Source organism: Salvia hispanica, chromosome 4, assembly GCF_023119035.1.
Source record: "Salvia hispanica cultivar TCC Black 2014 chromosome 4, UniMelb_Shisp_WGS_1.0, whole genome shotgun sequence".
Lineage (NCBI taxonomy): Eukaryota > Viridiplantae > Streptophyta > Magnoliopsida > Lamiales > Lamiaceae > Salvia > Salvia hispanica.
The window spans coordinates 19,266,511-19,291,940 of record NC_062968.1 but is presented as its reverse complement, the minus strand read 5'-3'; the positions used below and the strand labels follow the sequence as shown (position 1 = coordinate 19,291,940).

Here is a 25,430-nt window from a genome sequence, read left to right as displayed (position 1 = left end):
CAAGTGCATGTGACTTTAAAGGGAATCTAATCATCTATTCAATTACACACACTTTGCAGATTTGTACCGCTCTCTGTCTGTAAAAATAACCTAGAAAACTCCATCCCCAACTACTTACCATTTTTTAATTTTTTTTAATATCTATTTACCATATCTTATCACTTTATAAATTTGGCTTCACAGTGTTCATATCCATCCATCTCAGGCTCTCTCATCCCTTCTCACTAGGGTTTCTCCAAAACTAGGTTTAAAACCAAAATTTAGGGTTTACCACTAAGATTTGCTATATGCTATGCTGCTTTAATTTCTTGTTAGTATTTTTATAGATCTGGAATCTCTGTTAGTTACTGTGTTTTGTTTCCCAACCTCAAGGGTTGAGTTTTTGTGGAGCTCTTTTAAGTCCAATAAAAGGATCTTGCTGGTGAAAAAAAGCTGCTAATTTATGGATTCCTCAGCCCTATCCAAAAAAAATAAAATTGGATTGGTTTGTGGATTGCATATGTAAGGAGCTTCTGTTACCCATGTTTGAGCCTTGTTTGGATTGAAGGGAGCTCTACACTATTTTTGCTCTTAAATTTAATTTGTTCCAACAAAAGGAAGAAATTATGTCATTATATGTTTTAGATCTGTTGTTTTGCTGTCTGTTTCTCCTTAGATTCTGTTGGACTGTTGTGTGATTATATTCAACTTTTGATCTGTTAACTTCCTTCCCTCTTTAGAATTTTGGTTTGCTATTTTTGGTTGCAGCTGAAAGTCAAACTGCAGGTGGATGCAGTCTTTAAAGATTTCTGTATAATATATATTGCTGCCTTTTTGTGTTTAATGTTTCTCTTGTGATGCAAATTGGATTTTCCTCTCTTTTACCTTTTTCTTAATTATTTGGGAGGTTCACTGGATATCTGTTTTACATTTGGAGCCCATTTAAAATTAACATTCATTTATACTTTTAAAAAATTTAAATTTGGCAAAAATAATTTTACTTAAGCGGTTTTCAAAGGAAGGCCATAACATTATTAACATTTATATTTAGAAGCTTGATTTGTTAAGCATGCGTGTTACCACTTGATATCAATGGTGAATTTAGAATTTTTGAGTGTGCGAAATAATTCTACCGGTTTGGAGTGCCAAATTTTGAACCATTTTGTATCTTCTTTTTAGCTTTTTTCTCAATCATAAATTCATAATCCTTGATTACTTTCTAGTGATACCATTAATAAATTATGGGTAATTTATATTAGCTTTTGCAGACAGTGTTATTTAATTGAGGAATCATCTTTTGACTTATTTAAGATAAAAAGTTAAATGTATTAGAAGAGAATTGAGAAATAATAATAATAATAAAATTAAATAAGTTACATTACAAGAGAAATGAAAAAAAAATGCCTAACACGAGAAAATTATAAAATGTATAAAAAGTTTTAAATTATTAGAAATTGAAAATATTAAAAATTATTAAATGCTTTATAAGAGAAATGAGAAAGTTCAAAGGAAATGAATGCAATAGCATAAAATTAAAAAATGTTTTAGAAAATGAGTCAAAGCCACATGCCTTTACTTCGTTAAGAGAATTTCTATGATTCTATCACTCCACCAACATTACTTTGTTGGAAAGAGATCTCAATATATATATAAGTGTATATCTTTTTGGATATAATTGTAACTTACACAACCCTTTTTACCTCTCTCCATTCATCTAGCCATACTTCTCACATTACTTTTTATCACATTATTTATAAAATTGAAATACAGAGAAACAATATACAGTAAAATTACTTTATTTAAAAACATTCAAAATTACACATCATAAACAATAAAAATTACGAATGATAAAAAAGTTATAAATCCTAAAAATTTAAAATCCTAAATATAGAAAACTATATCATCAACCTTATATTGGAATGAAAGTGAAATTTTGTTGGTTTAGTTTTATATTAACAAAGGGAGATCTCTCTCTTTGTTATGAATTTTCCTCCGATCAATCCAAGAGCTCACCTGTAAGAATAAAATGATTTGTGGAGAAATCCTTAAAGTGCTAAAAGACTTTATTTCACGGCACAAAAAAGATTTCTCATCATCCTAAAAGGTCTCCTTTAAATAGGAAATCCAAACCCTGAAAGGAATTTATGAAGTGGTTAATGAGATTAAAAGAGATACTCTAAAATCACAAAAATAACAAAATTAAATAATACTGCACGGATGTGATCCCTTGATCATCAGTTCGTTGAGAGATGGCAGCGGGCTTGTGTCGTAGAGCTGCACGGGCTCATGGTGATGGGTCGGGCGACGGGAGGAACTCTCTCTCTCAAACACACACATCAAATCTTACCTTAAATATTTAGTCCAAAACAGAACAACTCTTCCTTCCAATATATATGTAAATAGATCAAAAACAAGATCTGGATAGTAAAACAAGAATTCACACTCTTGGAAACAATATGAGATTTCAAATTCTCAAAGAAAGTCTAATACACAATTTAGATAACATCCAAACAGATCATGGTATGAAGTTTAAGGGTTAAGGCAGAAACCAACCACGAAAATTGAAAACTAATATACCAATTTCCCAAATCCAACAGACCTAAAGATGTCATCACTTAAAAAATTGCAAATCAAGGCAATTTTAAGTTCTAATTTAACTTAGAAACAAAATCTATCTCGAAGCAAAATTCTCAGACAGCAACCCTTGCTTACAATCACCAGCACCACATCAGTCTGCAAAATGTGCATATCATCATCAAAATCTCATGAGATATATCACGGGAAATGTACGTATAAACCATAGGCAAACCAGTTACCCCAACTTGATCGAGCAAATGGGACAAACACGCGTTCCAGCTCAGGCCACAGACTCGTCGTTGTAGCATTAATTAATTAATAACAATAAAAACACAGATGAAGCTAAAGGTGATCAGTATCTGTTAGTTTCTAGCAAGTACATAAAAAATCTAAGCTTTACATTTACTAAAAATTTCCTTATATAGCTCTAAGACCTCAGGATCTTTCTCCCCAAAACGCTTCACATATTTCTCAACAAACAAGCTATGACTACAGACAAGGAGCGAGCCAAAGCTTGAGCTCTTGACGAAACCTTTTGACAGCAAAGCTTGGTAAAAGGCACACCGTGGCACAATCCTTCTCTCGAAACTCAACCCCAATATCGCGGGCCTGGCCATGAAAACAGAAACATCACACGCCATCGTGTTGATTATGAAATCCAAGATTTTAGTAATCTTATTCTTGGAAACAGACATGATCCTTGGATTCTTCCTGATAACAGCGAGCACTTGATCCTCGGACCAGCCCCATCTCGTGTAATGCCTGACCTTCTCCTTCCACGACAAATTGCTCAACTGCCTCATAACTTTCAACCCTGTGATGAAAGCTTTTGTGTCGGGACTAAAGCCGAGATCGAGAATCCTCTGCACCGCTAACCTAAAGGTGTCGGGAGCAAGAGCTACGCGTCTAGGATCAGCTCTCAGCAAGGCTACAATGTGGGATTCGGGCACACCTGCATCCCTTAAGATTCCCACATTAGGCAAGATTGTCTTCTGCAAATTCTCCCTAAGAATACCGGGGTGGCGCAGGATCGAGAACACGACATCTTCATCCGACCCTAGGAAGCTCCTAAGGAAATCAACACATGGGATTAGCTGGCTCTCTAAGCTTCTGTCCAGCACATTTGGCTGCACTGTCAAAATCTTCACTAATTGTGAGCTTGATAATCCCAAATCACGGAAAAATTCAATCTTGGGCAGAACATTGGATTCGGGGGTGCGCCTCAAAACTAAAGGCCATTTCTTAACAATGCTTGAGATTTCGGAATCGGTGAAATGGTGATTTTTGAGAAACGCGATAACGGAAAGGGGGTTTTCAGCGGAATCAAATTTGAGGAGCTTGGAGTAAAGTAGGGCTCGTTTTGGGGGAAAATTGAATTTGTTTTCCAGATAAAAAGCAGAGAATGGCTTTGGATTGGAGTCGATTGAGTTAGATTCTAGGGCATTTGCAGGTGGTGATGAAAGTTGGCTGAATTGAAGCAGGAAATGGGCGAGTGATGGGAGAGAAGCAACGCGACATAGTCTTGCATCGTAAAAATTGAATCTGCGAATTTGATTGAACATCATTATTGAATACAGAAGTTGAGAGCAGTTTACCTCTTCGATTCAGTTAAAAATTCCAGCCAACCAAATTCCCAGATTGAAAGCCCTTCTGCTTAAACCCTATGGCTATTTTGTTAAACATACAGTGTTTCAAATCAATTCAAATAATTAACGTTTTTAAAGTGTAAACTTAAAATTTATTACTGTATAATCTTTAAGTAAAATAACTAGGAGTATGTTCTTAGTGTTTGAGGTAAAATAAGAAAAAAATGACATTCCATATTTTTTTTAATTACTAAGAATATATGATGACACTTTTTTATTTTTGAAATATGTAGTGACTTATCAGAAACTAAATTTGAAAATCCAGTCCACGCAATAAATTAAAAGTTTAATTATTTTGCAACAGTACAATATCAATCGAGTAATTTCTTTATACTAATTTAAAACTGTCAACAAATAAAATCAAATAAATCATCATAATTAATCGTTTATGCCAAACACACATTTCAATATTTTGAGAAAAAAAAAAAAGAAGCGTCAAAGTATTACACAACAATACTTTCAACAATTTAAATACAAATATATTACTAATAATTTATATAAATAATTAAAATATTTTTAAATATAAACATTGAATAACTTTAATATACTAAAGAATAATAAAAATATTAAATATATTATATACACTCAAGAATTTAATTTAAAAAATTATTTATACAAAACCCAAAAAGGTAGAAGTCCAAATCAAAATCTAGGGCCCAAATTGTAGAATCCAACCCACTATCCTTCTCTCTCTCCCCCTTACCGGCGCGAAACCCTCCCCGCCTTCCTCAGCCGCTGTTTTCTCCCTGCCACCCACAATCAGCAAACTTTTCCGATCACCACACCTTCTCATCCTCAGCTCAGCGGCATCAATAATTCCTACTTCAATTGTTCATCTGGTCTTCCCGTCTCACTCCACTCTTCGTAGAATTGTTCTAATGAGATGTGCAAATTTCCTCAGTTTTATTAATTCCAATTCCTATATTTTTTCTGTTTTGTCGATAATTTCTACTTACGAGTGCTTCCGGTGATCAGGTGTGAGAAGATGGCAAGTGCTGCAAAAGAGGATCCGAAGAAGAAGCCGCAGCCGCAGTTGGTGAAGCTGAATCATGCTTTCAAATTGGTATACCATATTTTCTTATGCTTCATTGCTTTGCTTTTAATGTGGATGGATTTTCATACCATAACTCTTTGTATATATAGCCAATTGTTCGAATCAGATGTCGTTGTATTTTGAATTTCAGCTAATCTTTCACATTGAGGCAATTCTTTTAGATTCATAGTTTAGGTGTTCTTTCACATTGAGAAGATTCTTGTAGTTTTTTAGTTTAGCATATCTTTCAAATTGAGATGATTCTTGTAGTTTTATGGTATAGGTGATCTTTCATATTGTGATTCTTCTTCTAGTTTTCTAGTTTAAGTGATCCTTCACATCGAGACTATTCTTCTAGTTTCTAGTTTAGGTCATCTCACATTGAGGCGGTTATTTTGGTTTTCTAGTTGAAGTGATCTTTCACATTGAGATGATCCTTGGTAGTTTTCTAGTTAAGGTGATCTTTCTATTGTGATTATTCTAGTAGTTTTCTAGTTTCAAGTCATCTTTCTCATTTAGATGATTCTTGTAGTTTTCTAGTTTAGGTCATCTTTCATATTGAGGTGATTCTAGTAGTTTTCAAGTTTGTCATCTTTCATATTGAGATGGTTCTTGTAGTTTTCTAGTTTAGGTCTGCTCATATTGAGACGATTCTTGTAGTTTCCTACTTCAAGTGATCTTTCGCAAGGTCTTCTTGTTATATACTAGTGAGGAAAATTTGTAGAATTGGTATTTTCATAGACATTTGTTGATCGGGTGATGCAGTACAAACAAAGATCTTGACATGATATTGAAAATTTGTGTTGGGTGCTTAATCTGTTTCCTTTTTTATTTTGTTTGCTCATGTGATCTACTTTGATGTTGGGCTGTGGTTTAGCAGTGATACTATTTGCATACAAATTTTGTGCCTTGAAATGAATAGATTCTTATAAACATATTGTTTCTCTTTAGGCTGAGCAATGGGTTAATAACATGACTAAAACCTCGTCGATTGATAAACCACCTTCGATAGAATTGGAAGGCCGTCCCATGAGGTTAGTGTAGCTCCGGATAGATCTCTGCATCATAGTTTAACTTCTGAATGTAATTTTATTTGGTGATTTTTCACAGGCTTGGAATTGGTGCAACTGTTCCTAAAGAATCCAAATTTCTTCGTTCGAGTAATCCTGTTGAAAAAAAGTTGCTTGCCAAGCTGCATAACAACAAAATAAAAGGTGCCATGAAAGATGAAGCTTCAACCCTGCCTGCAGAAAAAGCTGATGAGGACAGCGAAGAAGAAGAATCAGAAAGCAAAACCCGAGCTTTCTCCAAGAAGAGACCTCCGAGCTCAATTTCACATCTACATGCTAGAAAGAAACATAGGTGATTGTTGTATATTTCAAGAAATTCTGCAAATGTTTTCTCAGCTGTTTCAGTGCTTGCACCAACAACTGTGTAGTTTTCATGCCTCAATGATGCACACTTAGTGAAGAATTGTAATTTTAATGAAAAATAGGCACTTTTATTTGTCCCTTAGTTATGTATGTGAATTAATTTGAAAAACTACTTCAGATTCTTTATCTTCCAGAGCTTTCAATCCAAATAAACAATACAGAATAACATTTATTTGGAATTGTCATATTTTGGTAGTACTATAAAACATAAACACTCCACATTTTTTTGTTTAGGACTACATAGTAATTTTTTAATTGAAGATGGTGCAATATGGTTCTGTGATTTATCGGTAATGGGAGAACGGTTACCGCAAGGGGAGAGGTTTACTCCTTCCCGGTAATGGGAGAATGGAACCAGACCGCAAGGGGAGAGAGGTTTATTCTTTATAAAATGAGTATGGAAAAATGACTGAGACTCCTAAAGTGGGACGGAGAGAGTATTTTTATAAATCAGAAATTAATATAGAAACGCCAATAGAGATGATGTTTTACTTATAAACACGCCAACACCGATAGCGTTTTTCCCATAAATGGAAGAAATAAAAGTTTGGGTACATATTTCGAAATATAGTAGTAGACTCCCCTACACATCCAATTTTCTCAAAAAACATACAACTACAAAATTTACTCATGAGAACCAGTAAATTGAGAGAAGAATCAGACGAGGATGAGGTCCTAGATTATTGTCCAGCAGGCTTCATGGATTCCTCATCAAGGTTTTCTTTATTTTTACTTTTATGTCCATTATAATCAACTTTTGTACACTTTACAATTCTGATTTGTGTCCAGATTTGTTGGTCGTGTACCTTTTTCCTGTTAATCTGATATACGATTTCCTCTGGTAGATTTTTGTTGAATTATCATTTGTTTAATCTTGTTCCGGTTAATGCCATTGAGTTTTTTTTGCCTTATATGCCAATTTGTTGTGATGCCATAAGGGTTTCTTCGGTTTGGATCTGGAAGGTCTAAGGGTAATCGGCGATTTGCGTTTACGCGTTTTCATATAACTAGATTCAGTTTTTCCCTAATTTTGAATCGCTGAGTGGGTTCAAACTCATTTCACGATTTAGTTGTGTAAGCGCGTTATTTATCCGGGTAACAAGGAAAATGGTGTTTCAAGAAATCTCAAATCTAAAGATATGCAAGTGAGTTATGATTTCCTTTGGTTTATTATATGTGATTTATGCTTGGATCCATGTCTATACAAACCTTTATGTTTTGTTGATTGTGAATTTTTGGGTTGATTTTTGTTGAATTCTCTTTGTTTAATCTTGTTCCAGTTAATGCCATTGAGTTTTTTTTTGCTTTATATGCCACTTTGTTGTGATGCCATTAGGGTTTCTTCGGTTTGGTGATTTATAACGTTTAGCGTTTTCGAATAACTAGATTTTAATTTTCCCTAATTTTGAATTGTTGAGTGAGTTCAAACTCATTTCATGGTTTAGTTGTGTAAACGCGTTATTTTACAGGGTAACGCGGAATAGATTCCATATTCGGTTACTATGTATTTATTGTGGCAGGTCGGATTTAAGCAAGTTTGGCAATGTATTTGTAAGAAGGCAATAAGCATTTAATGCTCTAATATCAACGCTTAAGAATTGTACTAGCAATTAAGCGACCTTATGGCCGATAGTTGAGTTGTACCTTTTTTTTGGCGTTTGCCTATTTTTGGCAAATTTTTTTATTTTTTCTTACTTTATTTATTCTTAGTCTGTCTTATTTAATTTATTTTTCTACTTTATTCTCTTTCCACTTGACATTTAAACATCAATTTTTTAAACCCCGCACAAAAGAAGAAGAGAAGGATGAAGAATGTGGTGCAAGTAGATAACAAGGAAAAGGTTGTTTCAAGGCTAAAGATATACACGTGAGAATTTATGATTTCCTTTTGTTAATTATATGTGATTTATGCTTGGATCTATGTCTATACACACATTTATGTTTAGTTGTTGTGAAATTTTGGGTTAAGTTTTGTTGAATGTTTGGGTTAATTTATGTTTACCAAATAAAGATAACACACATACAACACATATTGCGCGCACACACAAACTCTATATTTTTTGTTGGTTTTTAATTTTTTTTCAATTTTAGTTTTGACTAGAGCATAGCATAAGACTAATTTAATTTATTTATGCATATTCAAAATCATAGTTATTAGAAAATCAGAAGATAAGATCGAAATAAATACAATTGCACTTTTTCACTTTTAACATTTCTCAAATTTCGTATGTTGGACGAAAATATAAAAGATCACGATTTAATGAAAATCGGAAACCACCGGTTTACTACCAGAAACCGTGGACCGAGCCGCCGGTTTCTGGAAGAAAACAGCCGGATTTGAATTTTGAATTTTTCATTATAAAAAGATTCTCGGTATTTTACATCTATAAATACCCTACTTCCCCATCATTTTTACTCACCCATTCTTGTGTTGACGAGTATTTCTCTTCTCAATCTCGATTTTCACTATTTTGTACTCTCATTCTCTCCAATTTGCTAAGTGTTGTTGTCTTGTCTACTTCTTTTTCTCATTTATTTACTTAAGTTGTTCATTATTTATCAATTATCATACTTCAATTTCCATATGTCTTCTTCCCGTGGTGAGGTTGAATCAAGAAAGCTCGGATATAAAGATATACAAGTAAGAATTTATTATTTCCTTTGGTTAATTATATGTGATTTATGCTTGGATTTATGTCTATACACCCCTTTATATTTTGTTGATTGTGGATTTTTGTGCAGATTAATGTTGAATTCTCTCTTTTTTTTGCCTTATATGCCAATTTGTTGTTATGCCATAAGGGGTCTTCAGTTTATGGAGGTCTAAGAGTAATCGACGATTTGAAACGTTTAAGAGTTTTAGTATAACTTGATTCGTTTTTTACCGAATCTTGAAACGCTAAGTGGGCTCAAACTCATTTCATGTTTTAGTTGTGTAAACGCGTTATCAATTCGGGTAACCCAACACAGATTCCATATTCGGTTAGTATGTATTTATTTTGCCAGGTCAGATTTAGCTAGTTGGCCGATGTACTTGTAAGCAAATGCTCTTTTTTTATTTAATGCTCTTATTCCTACGCCTACGAACTGTAGCAGTTAAGCGACCTTATGGCAGATAGTTGAGTCGTATTCTTTTTTGGGTTGTTCCAATGTGGTTGAACTGTTTCTAGTTTTGACAAAAATAATTTCTTCTGTTTTAAACCTCGTGCAAATGTAACGCACCAACTATCTTGGCTGGGACGGAACTAGAAAAACAAATAAGTCAATGTGGAAATTTTAAAAATAATATATATAATATATACATCTAAAATATTATTACAAAACTCTTACGTTTCCATGTCTATATATATATACACAACTTATGTTTAGTTGATTGTGAATTTTTGGGATAATTTTTGTTGAATGTTTGGGTTAATTTATGTTCACTATATAAACATAGCACACATACAACACACACTGCGCACACACATTGCACGCGCACGTGTACACACTATATTTTTTGTTGGTTTTTAAATTTTTTTTTCAATTTTAGTTTTGACTGGAACATAGCATAAGACTAATTTAATGTATTTATGCGTAATAAAATAGTTTATTAGTTACACGCCTTCCTCATGTTCAAAACATGTGCATATTCAAAATCATAGTTATTAGAAAACCAGAAGATAAAGATTGAAATAAATACAATTGCGCTTTTTCACTTTTAACATTTCTCAAATTTCGTATTTATAAGAACACATCTTATTCATTGGACGAAAATATAAAAAGATCACGATTTAATGAAAATCAGAAACCACTAGTTTTCTGCCAGAATCTGTGGACTGAGCCGCCGGGTTCTGGAAGAAAACAACCAAATTTGAATATTGAATTTTTCATTAAAAAAAGATTCTCTGTATTTTTCATCTATAAATACCCTACTTCCCCATCATTTCTACTCACCCCAGCCTTGTGTGACAAGTATTTCTCTTCTCAATCTCGATTTTCTCTATTATGTAGTTATTCATTACTATTCAAGAAAGCTCAGATCTAAAGATATACAAGTAAGAATTTATGATTTCCTTTGGTTAATTATATGTGATTTATGCTTGGATCTATATCTATACACACCTTTATGTTTTGTTGCTTGTGGATTTTTGTGCAGATTTATGTTGAATTGTCTTTGTTAAATCTTATTCCAATTAATGCTATTGAGTTTTTTTCTCTTCCCCCCCCCCCCGCCCCGCCCCCCTCTTTTTTTGCCTTATATGCCAATTTGTTGTGATGCCATAAGGGGTCTTCAGTTTATGGAGGTCTGAGGGTAATCGGCGATTTGAAGCATTTAAGCGTTTTATCGAATCTTGAAACGCTGAGTGGGCTCAAACTCATTTCATGTTTTAGCTGTGTAAATGCGTTATTTATTCGTGTAACCCAGCATACATTCCATAATCGGTTAGTATGTATTTATTTTGCCAGGTCGGATTTTGCTAGTTGGCCGATGTACTCGTAAGAAAGCAAAAATCATTTAATGCTAGACGACTTTCATGATTTAAATAACTATTACCGCTTACTATACTAAAACATAAATAGTTGACAACTTTGTGCTAATATGTGACAACTTTGTGCAACGATGATTGCACAACTTTGTGCAATGGTGAGCGCACAAAGATGATGATAGATATTAACCCGTAAATCAAAAGAAAAGCAAAGGGGGTACATGAACAAGCATATATAAAAAATGTTTCTGTTTCTTTCAATGGTAAATGATGAGCTGATGATAATTTCTAAATTTCCAAACAGGCATCAGATAGTCCCAAAAAATCAAAAAGGTGAAGTATCTATTTCTTGTCCAATCTTCATGTTTATTTGCTTGAAAGTGAAAGAAATGCTGATTTGTGTACTGTGAATGTAAAGCAGCATTGCAAAAAAGAGGAGCACGTTTGGCGACCTATATGATGACCTCGAAACTCAGTATTCCGTAGTGGAGCGAGCAGAAAGAGTACATGAACGTTTGGAAAACGAACTGCCTCATTTTGTGAAGCATATGCTCAAATCAAATGTTAAAGGCGGATTTTGGCTGGTAAATATTACTCCATCCTGTTTATGTAACATGTTGGAAACATTGCATTGGTGGCCTAACATTTTTTCTTATTACGACAGCATCCACCAAGAGATTTTTGCAGAAAATATTTGCCCAAAAATAACACATCGATTGTGTTGGTGGATGAATTGGGAACTGAGTACATGACAACTTACATTTACAAGAGCCTCGGCTTGAGCGCTGGATGGATGGGCTTTTCCGAAGCGCACAAGTTGAAGATAGGAGATATATTGTTTTTCCATATGACTGCGCCTCACGAATTTAAGGTACACATTGTGAGAGTACACCATGTCGATGAGGATGTTTTGAGTGCAGCACTCTGTCTCATGGATATGGAAGGAAGCAGCAGTGGTTAGATACCTCTTTTCTTCTACTATTCTACAACGCATTATAGAATTGAATTACAATTCCAATTCATCACAATTCCACAGTCTAAATTCCATATCAAAATTAAATAATTAGACTTTGAAATAGTTATAAGATTATGCACATTCATGCACTACATAAACGTAGTGCACAAACACTGCACACACAGGCACTGCACACACAGGCACACACAGTTGCATCATTTTTATCGAACGGGTCCTTATATATTGTGTTGTTGTGGCATACTTTTGAGAGAAGATCTCGTGAAGACAAAGAAGAGGAGGGGGAGGAAGCCTAAGTACGGGGTGCCTTATCAGCGTGTCATTGCTGCTCCAGTAGAGAACTTCAAAGGCGAAAACTCAATCCCTAGTCCTGTTCCAGATTGTAGCAGCAACCCTTTTTTGCTCGGAAATGGTTCAAAAAGGTTCAAACTTCGTATTTTTTTGCTCGGAAATGGTTGGAAAATGGTTGAGATCTTTGGAAAACATAACTGACCTGGGAAGTGTTATTTGTAGGTCCTGAAATCACGAATGACCTCTGCTATCCCGAGACATCTTATTTATGTGATCATGCTCATGAGGGCGTCACATGTAGATAGCTGTGCAAAGTCTCGAGGTTGGTTGTAGGCGGTACGAGTTTTTGAGTGGATCCCGGACATTACATATAGATGCTTCAAACTTTGATTTACAACGCGGAGATGGTGAGGGGAAGATGCAAATATTCAACGAAATTGTGGAAATGTAGAAACTTTGACAAAAGACCTTGAATATATACTGACGTCTGCATCCAAAGTAAAGAGAAACTAAATACAAAGGCAGATCTTGACTTGTCATTTGAAATTTGTGTTGGGTGCTTAATTTATTTCCATTTTTATTTAGTTTGCCCTTGTGATCTGCTTTGATGTGGGGCTATGGCTTAGCAGTGATATTATTTACATACAAATTATGTAGGCGCCTTGAAAAGAAAAGATTCTTATACATGCCTAAAAGAAGCATAGGTGATTGTTGTATTTTCAAGAAATACTGCAAATGTTTTCTCTGCTTTGTTTGTTGTTTTCCCTTAGTTATGCATGTCAGTTGATTTGTAAACTACTTCAGATTCTTGATAACAAATCCTTCTTCAAAAAGGTCCGAACTCTAAAGCGTAAGTATATTGATTTTATTCCTGCACGAACAGGTTCAATGTAGTAGCATCGCCCTTTGTAACGATCAAAGGTAGCAAGTCCATTGGTCCTCACAGTTACCAGTAGAAGATTGGTTATTTCTTGTCTATATATTACTACTATTAAGAGAATAACTGGTGAAGCTGAATAGATAAATGCATATATTACAAAATCAAAGAAAACGAATTACTTCCCACTTCCAACATTCATTGTATATTTACATCCAAAAAGAATCAGAGCAAACAAAATCATAATTACACTTGAAGCTGTCAATCAAACCATGACCCCTAATTAAAAGGTTGGGGATTGATGTATCCAAACTTAATATCATCACTTATTTACACTATTTTACACTAAATTTTTTACACAATCTCTCCTCACAAGTCTGACCAAAGAAAACGCCCCTCCAATGGAGTCACCCATTGTGAATGATCTATACACACCGGTAACCTGCAATGAAGCAACAAGATTTACAAGCACACCTACAAGAATGATATTGTAAATGCAATTATGTGCTAGGAATGTCTTTTGGTGAAAAGTCAGAAACAACAATAAGATGCCGTGCTGTGAGTCTGAAAAGTAACTCAAGATTGTTAGAGGAAATTTACTATCGACTCTCAGTTCATCCAGAGGTAATTAGCAAAGGCAACTCTAAGGAACGTTAAATTTGAGAGCAACGATAGAATCATTTGGAGCACAAAAGACGTAATTCCTATGGACCAGTTTGACAAACCTCTTAACTTAGTTCAGTTTACACAAGCAAAACACACATAAACATATCATATCATATGTTTCAAATGGAGTTTACCTCAACACCAGATGGAGGCTGAATTTCTGACCACCTCTGATATCTGTAACCTTGCATTTTCACCATCAACTTTTGTTTTTCAACAGCTTCCACATTGGGCAAACCCATAAAATTATCTTCAGTGTTGCTGATGACATAATGCGTGCTTCTATGCAACACCTACTGCTTAGATTCGTGAGGTGGGGTTTTGCCCAAGTATTTCTCCAGAGACTCTTTTTTGTGCTCCGGATCAAGGCTGCCAAGCAATACAAAAACTACTAGTGTTATGAATCTAACAAGGAGCAGCAATATGCAACATATGAACATGGAAGCTGAAGATGAGTAGTGAGGCACGGAAATAAAACATAAAAGAGTACGACATGAAGTAGCAGAACCTATTCCTGAAGCCAAGAAGAGCACAGTGAACTGCGCGTGCTGCAGCAGAAGCAGGAGCTATTGCAGCAGCTGGAGCAGATTGCACAGCAGTTGCCAAAGTAGATCCCATACTAGCACCCCGCTGGTACTTTTTTAGGGGGCTTTGTACTAAGGCAGAGGCTGATCTTCCTAAGCCGTCACTAATACTCTGGTAGGCCTGTCAAGAGAAATTTATGTCCTTATTTGCAACAACAATGTAGAATAATGCTGGCTAAAGAGAAGTTGCGGAAAAAGATGATAGAAGTTATTCTTTTCAAGCTAATATGGATGGGAAGTCGCCAAAACACTTCTCTTTCCCAATGAATGGTCACCAATCAGGAATTAAAAATTTGATAGTTAAAAAACAAAGTAAAAAAGAACCATAATGATCAACCAGTGTTTGATAGGATACTTGACCTGTTGAATTCCTTGATGAGCATCATTTGGCTGATTTGAGTTCACACTGTTACCTGCTTCGCTTTCGAGCGGCCATGGCACAGAGGGTGGAATATTCGCCAGAATATACTCTGCTTGGAGAAGGATATTATGAGCTCCACCAGCCAAATGTACTCCCAGACCAATGGCTTCAAGCGAAATGCTTTTGAGGAATGCAACAGTGCCTATGAGAACCATTCATTACACACTTAAATATCATATCCTCATTCAGACAACAAAATGAAGAACATTGCCTGCTAGAAAGAATTGTATCTTCAGCAGAACAAGAAAGCAAGCAGTGACTTTATAGAACTCACATCATATGAATAGATGAGAGATGTCTATTAAGATAGTTTACCTCTTTGCATTCCTTTGAGTAACCTATGATCCGTTTTATAGCTCTTCACAGGCAGAGATACCAACTTTGCAGCTCCAGAGCTCACAGCAAGCAGTGACTTAATGGGAGGAAGGCCTTTCAGCAGTTTATGAACCTACAGAACATGCAATTTAGTAAAATTCATACATTCATGAATATCAAAATTCGTGAATATTAAGTCAGATTTAACTGACCTGGTTCTGAGAAATGTCTTCCAGCCACTCTCCCAATATTGTTTCGCAAACACTGCTCCAGCCGTAGAGGCCAATTCCTTGCACATGTTTGAGTTGTAACTCCACAGCCTGCATCAGAAGTCATTAGTATACAAAACTAGTAGTATGTAACATGGACATGCAATAACTCCCCTGCATTATAAGCTTTAATTCAGATGGAAGCACATTAACTTTTTCATTACGACATGACGAATGACGCAGCTAAAGTACCATGAGTGGTAGAAAATTCATGATGAAACACCAGAAAGCCAAAAGCAGCAGGTGCATTCAGATCATATTGTTACCCAGGAAAATTCTCAACAGAACGAATTGTTTTACTAAGATAAACCAGGTTGTTAGGACAGCAACTGAGCATGGACTTTATTTTTTAAGCCTGGAAGGCGCGACATAAGGCATCTTTAAACTTCTCTGATAAGAAGCAGAATGCCATGCTGATATATTCGAAGATGCATATCTATCAGGCAGATACGCATACCAGGCCATAACAGATCTGTGTAAGTGGATCAAGTAACAAAAGCATCAATTTGCATATGAATATTTTCACCAAATAACAAGTCCATTAAAATTCCTCCATCCAGGGTTTACAGTTTACACTGCCAGTGCCCATTAATTAGGTTTATTTACTTTATCATGTGAAATTCACATGATTATAATATAACCTGGCTGGGCTGCAAAAGTCAATAGAAACAGATAAAGAAATAATAAAACAACAAGTCACCTTCCAAGGTAAGAGGTTGACAAGTTCAACATACTTGCCGCCCCTTAGAGCTGTTAAGTCGACATGGCTAGGAATGTAATCAACTCGAACGAGCATAGGCCATATGTCAAATTTCTGTAAGAAAGCATATATAGATGAGAGATCCAGCCTAGATGAAGGAGGGAACAGTGAAAAGAAAGAAAAAAAGTGAAGTATTTGGAATCGAGCATCATTGCAGGCAAAGGGGATGCTAGACAGACGTGTCTGTCTTAAACACTTATGGTCTTCATATCACACAAACCATGATTCAAGTTAGGCCCATCTAAAAGTTAGGCTCAAACTTACCTGGAAGTAAGGAAGAAATGCCTCTTCACTGATGCCACGACCCTCCACGTTGTCACTCTTCTCAACTAAATCTCCCGAATTACTTTTATCCGCAGGGGTACAAGAAGAGGATTCAGCAGGTGAGTTTTTTCCTCCAAAGAAGCTTATGAAAAATTCAAGTTGGCGCTGATGAAGATGCAAAAGCAGAGGAAGGAAAGCAATGCGTAACCTGGAAAAGAAATGCAATAAGAATTAGAAAATCAAAAGTTTCGTATACTTATAATGAAGGGAACGGTCAACCTACTGATGCTAATTCCGTACAAAATCTTGTAGAGGCCATTTAAGTAAGAAATCCAAAGTTCACTACAATCTCAATTTCAGGCAAATCTATGCTTATGAAAATGATAGAAACAAGGAATTGGAAGAATGGGCAAGATGATTAAAAGTTCTTGATGGGCTGAAAAGCTCGAAAATCATACATGGTGAAGTCACAATAAATCCCTAAATTCTAGGAAAATTGTGCTATAGAAAGGTCATAAATGAGAGGAAGGGCCAAGTCCCCCCCCCCCCCAACTCCCACCCAAAAAAAGGAGCCAATAATATATCTTAAAATTGGTGGAAGATAACATGTTGTCCTCATTTCACTTTCTTCTTCATTCTTCTATATAAAACCCTAAGAACTGTTGGTTACCCATATCTCAATGACATTGCCACCCTAACAAGTCATTGTCTATATTTACTAAATGGGCTCTTAATATGTCATCCAAAAATCCAACTGAAATAAAAATTAATCAGATGTTTTAAAGCAACAGCACAGTTTTTTCAAATGCCCAAAAATGGCTAAAATAGAGAAGCTAAAACAAATAGCACACCGATTTTCTTCTATATGGATTGAAGGGTCTGGTCTAACAGCTTCTAAATTCAGCTTCACAGCTTTTGAAGAGGACTTTCTTGGATGCTTTTTTGACTGATAATTCCCAAGCACCTTAACCAAAAACAGCACTAATCAGAGAATGAAACATTACAAAATTCAACAAGTGGACACAAAGATAGTTAAGCAGTACCAGCTTCCATGGTGCATCATTACTTCTGTCATAGAGGCAGAAATCCCTGATGGTGAGAGAAAGCGTAGATGCGGATATTTCACCATCAGGGTAAACATCATACTCGATACATATTCCAGACAATGCAAGTTCTAAACAAGTAGTCACATCCCTTGCACTAGCAAAAGTTGGAGAAGTACTGTGAAAGTTGGCCCAGTCAGAACCAGCGTACATTCTCCAACTGACATTTATGTTCTTAAGAACTATGCGACCCTCAGCTATCACACCATTAACATGTTCATGATCATTTGTAGAAATTTCAGAGTCCACAGGTTTCCGCATATCAGGCTTCTCCACTTTTGAAGCATGATTTTCTAGTATTCTTAATGGGGTGCTCCCATACCATCCATCATTACCTTTCAGATCATCTTCAACAACATTGTTGAAACCATAAAATTCAGATGACTGACTTCCTGAAGAAAGTACAGAAAGGGGGCGAAGATCTGACAGGAAATATTCTTCTATAAACTCAGGAGCCTTTTCTCCCGATGACGAAGCCCCACTGGCTACAAGAGAAGTATCATCAAGCACAGAGCAAAGATGAGAATTTAAATTTTTAGCTTGGCCAGCAGAGTTGCTATCCAGCTGAAAGACATCTTCACATATCTCATCCATTATATTGACCATCTTGAACTTCTTGTCTTGACTTGAACCTTCTGATTGGTGAAGTGGAGTGAACTCACCACCAAATGCCATTTTATCAGTGACTTCATGAGCCTGCTGCACATTATTCCACCTATTCTCCAAGTGCACAACATAATCTTGCATATCAGGAGCAAAAAGCTTTTGCAGTTGAGCAGCCAATCTAATCAATCCAGAAGTCGTATCATGGCATGTACTTAACATTATGTGCGACTCTGCACATTCTAATTCCCATGTATGGCCATTCTCACAGTTCGTCCTAAAGAGTGCTTCAACATTTGCCTCTTGGGCAACTTTCACATAACCAAGATTGTTAAGTTGCTCTACACTGTTAGTACAGCCACCTAACCCATATTCAGGTACCATGCATATAAGGAAACCTAGATCTTGGAGTCTAATTTTGTAGTCCCTTTCTGCGGAATCAGACACAGTCGTATTTGAAAGTTTCAAGGAAGAGGCAGCAAGAAGACAAGCAACATACATCTCATCCCCATATTCGTTGGCCTTGAAATCAGAAGATTTGAGGTCTGTACCCTGATCTTCTGTCAATTTTTCAATGTATGGCTCATAACTCAGGCCAATATCTACCATATTAAGAATGAATGAAGATCCACGAGTCTTCTCCTGACAATTATCATCTGCTTGTTGAGATTCAGAAGATGGTAGGATGAAAAAGGATATTATCGTATTAAACCAATCTAGGCGACCCCCAATTGCAACAATAGTGGCACATCTAATAGCAATTGAAGTAAAAATATGGTTGCTTTCTGGGTCCGAAAAGTTGATAATGTCAGAACCAGAATACCTAGAGGATAACACGTTTGAACCTTCTCCATCACCACGGCCCATTGTCGAATCACTGCATGATATCAAAAGAAACTCCCGATTAAGACCTTCAGTAGAACCCCACAAACTGCCCTTACCATGGGACACCCATAGGAAATTGGCATGGTTTATTCCACCAATATTAGATACAGAAAGTAACTCAAACTTGTCCACCTTGAGAGTTAGACCAGACCAAGAACTTGGAAGTTCTGAGCGTATAGAACACTTAACGTTCCCCACAGGTTCAACTGCAAGAAAAATATTCAGAGACTCACATTCAAATAGAAATGATGTTTGCAGCGCAGAATGCTCTTCCATATTACTAACTGATTCGGTGGTGACAAAAGCAAAATGGTCGGCAATCTGATTTAGGAGGCCAGATATGTTCTCATACTTTCTTTCGTCTAGGTGGATTGTTGCAGTAGGTAATTTTCCATGCAAGAAAAATGCAGAGCTTGCTAACATCTCTTGCCGAGTATGAGTATCAAACCCATTGCTGTCTCTAACAGTTGTAACTGAAGCAAAATCAGAATCCTTCCCAACAACCTTATCTTGTCTCTTACCATACTCAGAAGAAGCCAAAAGCTTCGCTTTTTTGGCGATCCAAGGACCAGTCACAGGACCCTCCTGCCAAAACATACTAATAACAGACAGATGACCAGTTCCATTAACAACAGAAAAAATCTTTTCAGCTGAAAAGCCAGCTTCCAGCCTCTCGTAGGTCTCACTTTCATCAAACTTCTTCATATAAGCTGAGCTGATGTAAAAAAGATAAAAGTCACCCATATTTAAATTCAAGGAGCATGATGTGGTCATAGTCGGTCTCTTGTCCAAACTAGCAACAGGAGTCAGCCTGGTGGATCTATCATCTCTCCCTCTCATTGTTGGTGAGACCAAGTCAAAAGCAATAAACTGATTGCAAGAAGAGTAGCTGGAATAATATTCACGGTTCTTCAAAGGGATACACAGTATTATCCTAGCATTTGGGAGGAATATATTTCCCTCCAGAAACTTTCTGGTTGACACATTGGTAGACCGTGGATGTGAAAATCCATATTCCTTACTTTCTGGTTCCGGGGTAAAACCATTCCCCAGGTTAGTTGTTCCAACACAATTTGACATCTCTCGCAGAAATTCTACCACTGTAGTAATAAGATCAAAGTTCATCCAACAAACAAAAGGTGGCAGCTTTAAAGTAAAAGATGTAGGTCCCATTGATGAGCTGCCAGATGAAGCCAGGTTTACACTGACATGACAGCTGCTGACACCTGAAGTTCTGAGCAAAGTTACATTGGCATAATCTCGACAAATATCTTTGCCTTTCTTCATGTGCCGACATCCAATGCCATCCTGCATGCTCAGTGAAACTTCAACATCTTTTGTGGATTCTCGAACAGTCCGAATAGCACTTTGGACACCCTCTTGCATTTTTTGGATCAAGCTTGTCTCACTATCAAAGTTTTCATGTTGACCGTGAGTTTTGTAATCCACCAATCCATTCATAGAGGAAAAATGATCGACTAATTGGATACGTTGCACGGTTAGTTCAAAGTTCATTTCACGAGGATGTACCTGAACTTGCACGGTTTTGAATGTTAATGGAGTAAACTAGACATAACACTGAGAGAGAATAATACGGTTACTAGGTAAAGATGACATGAAATGGTTGTGATAAATAAATAAGAAATAGTATTGTAGTTACCTGCAGTACAAGATCTAGGTCTACAAACTGTGCACACAGATGATGATGATGATGATGATGATGATTAGCAGTATTGACCATATCAGCATTCATTTTGGGGGACTGTTTCTCATCTTCATCAATGAAAGACAAAAGGAGAGATACTTTTTCTACAGATGCACTGAAGTTAGTTTCAACAAGCTGCTGCTCTGCACCCAAGTCGGTATAAAGCAATATCAGTTCCACAGTTGAAAGTGATATGGTGATGCAGCAGCAGAGCTAATGAAGGTAAAAATGTTTTCAACATTGACACAAAGAGAGGGGATACCTTTCACAGATAACATATACTCAAATAAAAAAGACATCACGAAAAAAATGAACATCAATGATGCATGACAATCGAGAATTAGTTTTTACTTTTTTAGAAGCCTTCCAAGCTGTGCTGCAAGATGATTTGTTATGATACAGCAAATTAGGCAAGTAAATATTGGGGGCAAATATGTGAAGTTTCAATAATAGATTTCTAACACAACCTGTAACTGCAAACCATGATAGGTGAGTCCAGAGAGTTTGACCTCAAGGAGATTAGTGAAAGCTTCATGACTCCTACTTCGTTCCTTGTTAGTTTACAAATAATTCCTTAAAATTTTCATGGTTGGTGGATTTTAAGGAGAGCAGAATAAACAGAGAAACAAGTCTACAACATAAACCTTTACCTCCCTACCCCACAAATAAAATCAGGAACCAAGCTTCATTTGCATAGACTGAAACAGATCATTATTTAGTTAGTTATCTTCTATATCTATAATCTGTTTAGTTATTTAGGGTAAAGATATTTAGGGCTGGAATAAATTTATTCATCAGGCTTTTGTATGGGCACCAAGCTATTTACATGGCCCTCAAGTTTCTTTAGGTCTTTAAATAGTTGCTAGTGAGTCAGGGTTAATATCATTATCGTTGCAGTACTTTTTAAGGATAAGGACAGCTTCTGCTCTAGGGTCTCGTTCTCGCTGCAGAGCGCTGTCATTAATTCAATAAATCTCTTCTCTGTTTATCATTTTTCATTCGTCGCAATCATCTTAACTCTATCAATTGGTCTATCCTGCTGGATTCAAACCAGCGACCCAAGGATACATAGTAACATCAATACAGAAAAACCATCAAAAACTCCAGAACGTTTCTTACAGCTATTGGAATTTTATTTTATTTTTTGAAGATTAATATGTTTATGTAGTGAGTCAGTTAAGTTAACTAACTAACTTGAGTGGCGTCTTTTCTCTTCTCATTTTACCAGCACTTAACAACCCCCCACACACCATAATAATTCTACTGAATTGAAACTTTTGACAGTTCCAAATTCAACAAATGTCGCATTCCTATATTTAACATTTGTGCAGTAGAAGTTAGCCATGTGTTTGCTCATGAACTACTAGTTGATAGGACATTTGCTCATGAAGTTAGTTTCCTAGCTCAAGAAAAGGTAAACTTGTTAATGATCTTGCCGAATGATTGTAATGTCAAATGATTTAGATAGGAACTTCAAGTTTTCCTAGATCCAGTTAATGGTGTCATAATTTTAGTGAACAAGTCAATAACATGAATCTGCGAAGACACTGACGTATTCACGTATTCAATAGTTTAATAATTAAATAACACAAGCATTGAGCAAAGTCAAAAGAAAAGGTAAGAGAAAGAAATAGCTTACAAATTCTGTAGTACCATACTGAACTGCTATAGCATAAATTTGTGTTTGAGACTATACACTGTAAGGACTTACCAGGAGGAACATGTAAAGATCCAGAAGCAAGGTTGGATGCTGCAGTAATTGCACTAAAAACAGAGCAAGTCCAATTCCACATGCCACTGTTCCCTAAAGCTGAGTGTGAATTTCTTAGTCCATCAATGCACTCAAAAAATTGATCAACGCTGCCAAGATATAAATCAAAACCAACAGGGAAGAGTTCAGAACAGATTCTGATCAACTGGAGAGGTGAAAATCGAAGTATAAATAAGGAGGAGAAACTTTCATATCCGCACGAATAAGACGATAGAGTTAGGGCAATTGAGGAGATGAAACTAACAAGAGAATAATGAAAGAACAGAAAAAAAAAAATGAAACAAACTCTACTCCGAAGAGGCCACACTACATTTGCTGAACTCTAATTTGTATTCTGAATGATGAAACATAGGAAACAACGGCCATATAAATAATAAACTGACTAAGCCCTAATGAAACCTTAGGCCCGTGTACTTACGGGATTGACTTGAACTCGACAATGATATAAGCCAACAACTTAATATCATAGATTCATAAAAACAAAATAAAAGACTCGACTAATTAAAATACGACTCAACAACAATAAAGAAATAGCAAATTAAAACTTATAATCACAACAGCATATCTATCATGAGCCAGAATTGCTTTCAGTCATCAAAACTATGTACTGCAGGAAGGGTTCAAATTTCTACAGCTAAAAAGTGACATAGTGAGATTGACGTCGACCAACTAATTGCATCTCCCAAACAAATTCCGTGACTAGTGATACATGATGAGGCTTATTGGTCACAGAATAGCAATCAGTTTTATTCTATTTGAGTTAATGTGCTCACTGTAGCATGCATACAGATTAATGTCCAGCAAGAGTAAGTTTACTGTTTGCTTAGTACAAATTTGTGATAGTTAAAAGAAAACCAACCTCGCCCCGAAGTCTGGTTCTTCTTCATTTGGGTCTTTCTGTCTTTTACTCACCCAATCAGAAATGAGATGTGAATCTGATAGCAGGTTTTCTTTCTCTGTCAAGTTGGCAACAAGAACTTCATTACCAAGTAACCCCTTGCCACAAGGATGCATGGCAGAGCTTGAGGATGACAAGTTGTCTGATAATTCACCAGGACCTGGGTCCTCCCTTTCCTCACCTATACCTTTAAGTAGGTTCCACATAAAGATGAAGGACCTGATGGAGCTAGGTTCAAGTCTTAATTCAAGAGGTTCGATATGAAGGTTGGCATCCACTTTGCGAATGTCCAATGAACCATTTTTCCAAGGTAAACTTAACTTTAAACTACCACAGAAACCACCCATTTCTCCTGAAATTATAGTAGTTGTGTTTCCAGGTGTACAATGTCCAGAATACCAGTTGCCAATAATCGAATCAACCAAAAACTGAGGCGAAGACTCATGATCAAGACCATCCACAGGAAGTAATTCAAGAACTGCTCCTTGGAATTCTAAAAAGTTTGTTAATCTGCTTATACCAAGGACATTGCGGGCTTTGGTGAAATTGGTAGAAGAATCCTCAGAAATATGAGTTCCACATTGGAGTTCACTAATCCGAAGCACCAATATTCTGTCCAACAGTTTACCATTTCCGTCTTCCAAAAGGGGATCAAATGCCACAATTAGCTTCTTTATTTTGACATGAAAGCTAGTTAGCAACCACTTCACCATTTTGGCGATAGTTTTAACTCCTTCATGAACTTCAACAGAAGCACTTCCAACTGCATTGTTGTGAGTCTCATTGTCTTGTTTTCTGAGACCATGGCTTGAACTATCGTTGCCACTCTTGCTGTGAGAGCAAGTCTCAAATTCATCTTGGGTAGCTTTTGTGTGGCGAGGAGCAATAACAACTTCAAGCTCGTCCACCTCAACTCGGCAACCACCTTCCTTCCAAGGCATAGTTACAGTTAACGACCCAACAGACCCCTCCTTCACTACAACAGCTGCTGTTCCAAACTGAAAAACAGTAAAATGTTAGCAGAGAACAGTATAATTATTCAGGTTAAAGTTAAAACTGTTCCATCGAAGTTAACAGCCGGAAAACCATCGACTAAAAATTGCTCACAGTTTAATTTAGAAACCTAATTCAGGCTTAATCACACAACATTTACGTTAGCAAAGTATTGTAATTCACTTCCAAAATTGAGAATTCCGCTCCACAAACAGACAATTAGCAAAGCTGGAAAAAAAATTGCAGCTAGTAAAGTAAATTGTAGCACGCTACCTTGTCGTTTATGTAATCAACATTCAGCGCGAGGTCGGAGAGTTGAATTGTGCCAGCACCGAGCTGAACATCAAGGTGATCAAGATCAATATCTCCCAGTATAAATTTCCCCAATTTCTTCTTCAACAAAAATTTACAAACGCGTTTTACTGCCCACCGCGAGAACATAGCCTCGGCGGATTTCGAGAAACTCCATGAAAACATCTTCAATATAATCTATATACACTGCCCCCAGACCAGATAGTTCTCAACAAAAATAAATCAAATTTATAAGGTTACTGAATCACTATGCAGTGAACTTGGAATTGATGGAGGCGCAACTCCATCCAATCCAAACGAAATCAGAAAATAAAGCCAAGTTTAGAGATTTTGTCATGTATTTTCCTAATTAGGGTTTGGAATTGGGATAAATTGAATTGAGACGACTTTGCTTTTAGAGAGTCGTGTTTAGATCAATGATTGGATTTGTCGTGATGTTCTGTCTTTAAGATTAAGATTGTGATCTCATTGGAAAACGAGGGCTAACGGTAATTTAATATTCACCTGATTTTTATTTTAAACGTATAAAAAATAGTTCAACGCAATTTCTAACTTATTTGATACCGGAGTATTCATAAAATTATTATTTAAATCACAATTTTT

At 36.2% G+C, this 25,430-nt stretch overlaps 4 protein-coding genes across 6 annotated transcripts; 2 read left to right on the top strand and 2 right to left on the bottom strand.

The window, feature by feature from the left end:
- Nucleotides 1-2,816: 2,816 nt before the first annotated feature.
- LOC125220064 lies at nt 2,817-4,145 on the bottom strand. The gene is made up of 2 exons (XM_048122182.1): nt 3,250-4,145; nt 2,817-3,165 (listed from the first exon to the last, which is right to left on the bottom strand). Exons 1-2 carry the CDS (start codon nt 4,119-4,121, stop codon nt 2,946-2,948), a joined length of 1,092 nt encoding a protein of 363 aa, XP_047978139.1. The 5' UTR covers nt 4,122-4,145; the 3' UTR covers nt 2,817-2,945.
- A 710-nt stretch (nt 4,146-4,855) lies between these two features.
- On the top strand, nt 4,856-6,801 carry LOC125219641. 2 transcript variants are annotated; one of them, XM_048121671.1, is made up of 4 exons: nt 4,856-5,041; nt 5,178-5,265; nt 6,187-6,269; nt 6,346-6,801. In XM_048121671.1, the coding sequence occupies exons 2-4, from the start codon at nt 5,188-5,190 to the stop codon at nt 6,599-6,601; spliced, it is 417 nt and encodes a 138-aa protein (XP_047977628.1). In that variant the 5' UTR covers nt 4,856-5,041; nt 5,178-5,187; the 3' UTR covers nt 6,602-6,801. The 2 variants fall into 2 exon arrangements, with proteins under 2 accessions (XP_047977628.1, XP_047977627.1); XM_048121670.1 differs by having other exon boundaries at nt 4,856-5,087.
- Nucleotides 6,802-11,402: 4,601 nt separating this feature from the next.
- Nucleotides 11,403-13,146, top strand: LOC125218117 (B3 domain-containing protein Os06g0194400-like). Its single transcript, XM_048119718.1, has 5 exons — nt 11,403-11,470; nt 11,559-11,721; nt 11,802-12,093; nt 12,367-12,532; nt 12,624-13,146. The coding sequence occupies exons 2-5, from the start codon at nt 11,686-11,688 to the stop codon at nt 12,628-12,630; spliced, it is 501 nt and encodes a 166-aa protein (XP_047975675.1). The 5' UTR covers nt 11,403-11,470; nt 11,559-11,685; the 3' UTR covers nt 12,631-13,146.
- Nucleotides 13,147-13,434: 288 nt separating this feature from the next.
- LOC125224522 (autophagy-related protein 2) lies at nt 13,435-25,226 on the bottom strand. Of its 2 annotated transcripts, XM_048127932.1 has the most exons (14): nt 24,789-25,226; nt 23,484-24,520; nt 22,565-22,713; nt 20,809-20,996; nt 17,601-20,678; nt 17,409-17,521; nt 16,558-16,765; nt 16,234-16,347; nt 15,477-15,584; nt 15,265-15,397; nt 14,889-15,091; nt 14,453-14,649; nt 14,079-14,313; nt 13,435-13,720 (listed from the first exon to the last, which is right to left on the bottom strand). In XM_048127932.1, exons 1-13 carry the CDS (start codon nt 24,990-24,992, stop codon nt 14,238-14,240), a joined length of 5,808 nt encoding a protein of 1,935 aa, XP_047983889.1. In that variant the 5' UTR covers nt 24,993-25,226; the 3' UTR covers nt 13,435-13,720; nt 14,079-14,237. The 2 variants fall into 2 exon arrangements, with proteins under 2 accessions (XP_047983889.1, XP_047983890.1); XM_048127933.1 differs by lacking the exons at nt 13,435-13,720; nt 14,079-14,313; nt 14,889-15,091 and having other exon boundaries at nt 14,483-14,649.
- Between the last annotated feature and the right edge of the window lie 204 nt (nt 25,227-25,430).

Excerpts from the sequence above, each read along its gene's own strand:
- LOC125224522 (XM_048127932.1), bottom strand. The coding sequence starts at position 24,992 with ATGTTTTCATGGAGTTTCTCGAAATCCGCCGAGGCTATGTTCTCGCGG. Across the intron at positions 15,398-15,476 it reads AAGACATTTCTCAGAACCAG|GTTCATAAACTGCTGAAAGG; the intron begins GTCAGTTAAATC and ends CATGTTCTGTAG. Across the intron at positions 14,650-14,888 it reads CTCATCAAGGAATTCAACAG|GCCTACCAGAGTATTAGTGA; the intron begins GTCAAGTATCCT and ends TTCTCTTGACAG.
- LOC125219641 (XM_048121670.1), top strand. Across the intron at positions 5,266-6,186 it reads TGAATCATGCTTTCAAATTG|GCTGAGCAATGGGTTAATAA; the intron begins GTATACCATATT and ends GTTTCTCTTTAG. Across the intron at positions 6,270-6,345 it reads TTGGAAGGCCGTCCCATGAG|GCTTGGAATTGGTGCAACTG; the intron begins GTTAGTGTAGCT and ends GATTTTTCACAG.
- LOC125220064 (XM_048122182.1), bottom strand. The coding sequence starts at position 4,121 with ATGATGTTCAATCAAATTCGCAGATTCAATTTTTACGATGCAAGACTA. Across the intron at positions 3,166-3,249 it reads AGGAAGAATCCAAGGATCAT|GCCCGCGATATTGGGGTTGA; the intron begins GTCTGTTTCCAA and ends TTTCATGGCCAG.
- LOC125218117 (XM_048119718.1), top strand. The coding sequence starts at position 11,686 with ATGCTCAAATCAAATGTTAAAGGCGGATTTTGGCTG. Across the intron at positions 11,722-11,801 it reads TTAAAGGCGGATTTTGGCTG|CATCCACCAAGAGATTTTTG; the intron begins GTAAATATTACT and ends TTATTACGACAG. Across the intron at positions 12,094-12,366 it reads TATGGAAGGAAGCAGCAGTG|ATCTCGTGAAGACAAAGAAG; the intron begins GTTAGATACCTC and ends TTTTGAGAGAAG.